Below are 4,425 nucleotides of genomic sequence, written 5' to 3' on the forward strand. Positions count from 1 at the left end.
GGGGGACGGGGTATTAAATCAGTTAACCCATATAGTTGAGTACGACAGCAAGCAATTTGCTGATTGCTAATCAGAATTGGCGTTTGTCACTCAGGTTGGCAACTAAATTTTGTTGGCCGGATCTGGCTCCTACGATGGCGTTTGGGTGGTCAGGCCGACGACTCTGCATGGCGCAGGTGGCGGCGGCGGGGCTGCTCTATCCGATGGCTCCAGGCTCTGGCCGAATCAGGCCACCACTTGGGATGGGAATGGCTCAGCAAACATGCATCATTTGATGAAAGCATTCCAGTCCAGTCGCCTCCGATCAGTGGCTTGTCAACCACCAGGCTGTAGCTCCTCACCAAATGTGGTGGTGGTTCTGGCGAACAGTGGTTCTTGTGTACACGTGCGCGGGGAGGGATTGCTTCGGCTGCTCAGGGCGAAGGCCTTGCTCTGGCATTGGCCGGAGCAGACAACGACGACGCTTGCAGGCGCCGAACACCTTCTTGGAGGCGTTGTCGTCGGAGAGCCTACGCCCTCCCCTCTTGCACTCCGGGGGAAACCCTTGTTCCAGGATCGGACGATGGCAGCGCTTCGGTGTCGTGGCCCTTCTTGGAGGCATCGTTTTGGAGTGGTCTTGGCTTGAGAGCCATCGGCTCGGGTGCGCGGCCTCGGGGCCGGCGTGGAAGTTAGAGTGGCGGCTCCGGATCTCGTCATCATGGAGGGGTGCCGGCATTGGTCACGTGGGTGGCAGTGTCGTTGGCCAGCCTAGTGCGCAGCCTCGGGGTCGGCGTGGATGTCGGAGCGGCAGCTCCGGATATGGATGTTGGGTGTCGACTCCGGTTGCTCGGGTGATGAAGTTGGCGGCTCGCCTGGTGCGCGGCCTCGGGGTCGGCGTGTGGGGTTTCCGTTTGTACTCCGGAGCATCGACTCCGGGGATGGTTGTAGGGTGTCAGCTCCGGTTGCTCGGGCGGCAGAGCAAGCGGCTCGCCTGGTGCGCGGCCTCGGGGTCGGTGTGGATGCCGGAGCGACGCTTCGGTTTTGGCTGTAGGGTGTCAGCTATGGGTTGCTTGGGTGACGGAGCCGGCAGCCCGCCTGGTGCGCGGCCTCGGGGTCGGCGTGTGTTGATGGTGCCCTGTTGGGCCGTGTTGTAACGGTTTTCACACGGTTTTCCGTTAATTAACTAGGCAACTCTCTTCTACCTTTCTTAATGAATCAGGCCCTAAGGGACCACGTTTCAAAAAAAAAATTGTTGCCGGATAATAAATTAGTTCATCAAGCAGTAAAAATATTACAGCAGTAACTTCCATGGAAAATGTAGGCTAGATTACACAACAGGTGAGCCACATGCTAACCTGAAAACCAAACACGCAGTGCAAAAGGTCTAGCATATCTGAATTCCTAGCATCAGGAACTGAAATGGTAGTCGGAAGCCTGGGCAGATCCCTATGGTACTGCAAAGATGATACTGCTGCCCTCACCTGAAATTCAAAAAATGTTATAGTAGCTACCAGATCTAAAAAATACTCCCTCCATTTTTAAATATAAGACCTTTTAGAGATTCTAATATGGACTACATACGGAGCAAAATGAGTGAATCTACACTCAAAAATATGTCTATATATACATCCGTATGTAGTCCATATTAGAATCTCTAAAGTGGCTTATATTTAGAAACGGAGGGAGTATAAGCATAAAAAAAGGCCAGGCCCTGAATTATACCTCTGGAAAAGTGACAATTAGGTTAGTTGTAGACAAGGAATCTAGAGGAATGATATTATACGCCACAACATCCTCTGTCCTTGCTGCATCCTTTTGCATCACTTCTTTCATCTGAATAGAAAAGAGTGCATTACTATTTACACACAAAATACAAAATAATAGAACATTTTATTTTTGCCAAGTAGGTTCAGAAGGTGGGAGCGAAACTGAACAGGCACGGACTCATAATAATCGCACCACACTTATATTCAGTTATACTCCCTCTTATAATCACACCACACTCATAATAATCACTACTTTAGTGATCTAAACGCTCTTATATTTCTTTACGGAGGGAGTACATTAGAACTTTGTTTGCAATTCAATTGATGGTGCTATTGGTACACTACAGTTTATAGTTAAGATAATGGTCAGGTAAAGAGGCTGCTAAACAATGGAGTTACTTTGCACAGCACCTTATACTAGAGAAGTGGGCAAGAATAAACAAGGAAACTAGAACATGAGGTTACACAATGTATTAGTTTTCTAACTGCACTTTCATGGGCCCAATATGCATGTTTTTGGTCAAAGTAAATCCTTGAGACAACTCAGCATTATATCTGTTAAAGCTAAATAAAATAGTTGAAACCTTAAAGTTAAAGCTTCTGTCTTGTTAATTTCACATATTTGATACTTCTACAAGATACATGGTTCCTGAATATTTGTTAATCCACAGCTGCTGGTAACAGAACATCTGAATGTACAAGTAACAGTAGGTGAGGTCACTCTTGTAGTTTTTAAAAAGATGAAAATACTTCCACTATCTCCATGGTGGCACTCAACCATGTTACAGTAAAAGGAAGTACTATTACTATTTTCTCTGATATTTGAACATTTGAATATAGTAGAAGCGAAATCAAGAATTAATAAGTATCAAGGATAAGAACAAAACCTCTTCAGAAATCAAATTTGCTGCATCCTCAGGGGAAATTTCCTTTGTTATATCCTCTATTACTGACCATAAGACCTTGAGAGTTGCAAGTACTTTTTTGCGCTTCAGAGTTTTGCGCTCCAGCCTGATCAAATAACAGTAGTAGTTAACACCACAATGCTAGAAGTCGAACCAATGACCATGCTTAAAAACAGCATGTCTCAAAAGAAAAAATGAATTATAACTTTTCAGCAAGGTCTCCATAGGAGGAATACATACTCTCCGAGGTTACCGCTGAACACACCAGATTCCCTCAGCTTCATTTCATCTTCACACAACTCATCAACTTTATGTTTTTCTCTGTACAGCTTATAAAATTCTTGCAGTTTAGCTATATCCCGACTTCGGTCTATAGCACCGCCTTCCCTCTTAGCTAGTTTTTGCTAAAAATTTTGAGAAAGAGAAAACGCACAGTTAGAAGATGTTTTACTTTCCCAAACAAAAAAATCTACTGCAATTCAACAAGTCATGGTTCAGGAGATGTGGTGTGTGATTTGATTCGGGACTGAGATTGACATGCAAAAGCCTTCTTGCATGCTCAAGGCGGTCATGAAATGTTACAGCTCTGACTGGCAAGCAATACGTAAAAAAAAGTAAATTATTAGCTTATTAAATATTCCCATAAACGATACATTTTAGAGCGTCTGCAGTCGAACATCTGTGACCTAGACTAGTTAGTGACTACTAACATAGGTAAGTGTCCGAATGGTCATGCAATAATATAATAGTAGTAGATTCACCTGCAAACACAGGAAAGAGATGAGGAGAGGGAGTAATGGCAGATATGTGCATACCCTGATTACTGACATTAACCCAGTCTTGAACTGCAGCACCCCTCTTCCTTCGCTGTTGGGGTCCAGATTTTGGGCCAACGCGTACGCGTGCTCACACACTGCTCATGGAAGTATACATATTACAAGATGATGCAGTATTGCGAGTAGAAGTTAAATGTGCAGGTGCAAGGTAACTTAGGTGCTCAAACATAGTAGAGATCATTTCACAAGTGATGCGTTTGCTTTTCTCGAGAGTTGAGAGCACTGGTACTTTCTACTAACATATCTTGGGTCTAAACAGTGTGTTCAGTGGAGTAAAATAGCTGAAACATGGCAGGCGAATTCTGGTCATGGCAATGTCGTCAACAGGCAAACTGTGTGCCAAAGTAAAACGTGCAATGGAGCTTAATTGGTCAAACACTTAGTACAGATCATATCACAAGCGTTGCGATTGCTTTTCTCAGGAGCACTAGTACCTTCTACTAGCATCGCTTGGGTCCAAAAGGTGTTTTCAGTGATGTAGTAAGGCACAGCCCAACTATGAGAGGCGAATTGGGGCCATGGCAGCGTTCGTGGACAAACGCAAGCAGGCAAGGGTTAGATACGGTGGTAGAAGGGGCCTTACGAATCCTGGCGACGGTGGGGTCCTCGTCCTGGATCTCGTCGGCGGCGCGGAGCACCTCGTCGATGTGGGTGTTGTTGCCGAGCGAGGAGGGCACGTTCCCGGCGATGCCGCTGGCGGGGACCCCGTAGACGCCGCCCATCCGGTCCCCGCGCAGCGCCGCCCGCACCAGGCGCTCCCAGTTGGCCTCCGCCCTCGCCATCTCGGCGGAGCGCCTGCTGGATCTGCACGCGCGCGCGCTCTCAGAGGCCGCCCCGCATGAACGCCCGAGCCGCCGGCGCGCCGAGCCGGCGAGAGAGGGAGGAGGGAGGAGGGAGAGATCGGGGGCTAGGGTTTGGGCGCGCTCGAGCTGGAGCGGG

At 47.5% G+C, this 4,425-nt stretch overlaps 1 protein-coding gene across 1 annotated transcript in view; it reads right to left on the bottom strand.

The window, feature by feature from the left end:
* Positions 1-4,407, bottom strand: part of LOC119292080 (callose synthase 9-like) — a 35,153-nt gene extending 30,746 nt beyond the window's left edge. Inside the window, exons 1-6 of the mRNA XM_037570911.1 lie at positions 4,070-4,407; positions 3,466-3,563; positions 2,891-3,054; positions 2,633-2,756; positions 1,702-1,812; positions 1,335-1,460 (exon numbers count right to left, since the gene is read on the bottom strand). Of these exons, the coding sequence (XP_037426808.1) occupies positions 1,335-1,460; positions 1,702-1,812; positions 2,633-2,756; positions 2,891-3,054; positions 3,466-3,563; positions 4,070-4,268 (822 nt within the window). The 5' untranslated portion in view covers positions 4,269-4,407. The remainder of the gene's footprint in view (positions 1-1,334; positions 1,461-1,701; positions 1,813-2,632; positions 2,757-2,890; positions 3,055-3,465; positions 3,564-4,069) is intronic.
* Between the last annotated feature and the right edge of the window lie 18 nt (positions 4,408-4,425).

This window comes from Triticum dicoccoides, chromosome 4B, assembly GCF_002162155.2.
Source record: "Triticum dicoccoides isolate Atlit2015 ecotype Zavitan chromosome 4B, WEW_v2.0, whole genome shotgun sequence".
NCBI classification, from domain to species: Eukaryota; Viridiplantae; Streptophyta; class Magnoliopsida; order Poales; family Poaceae; genus Triticum; species Triticum dicoccoides.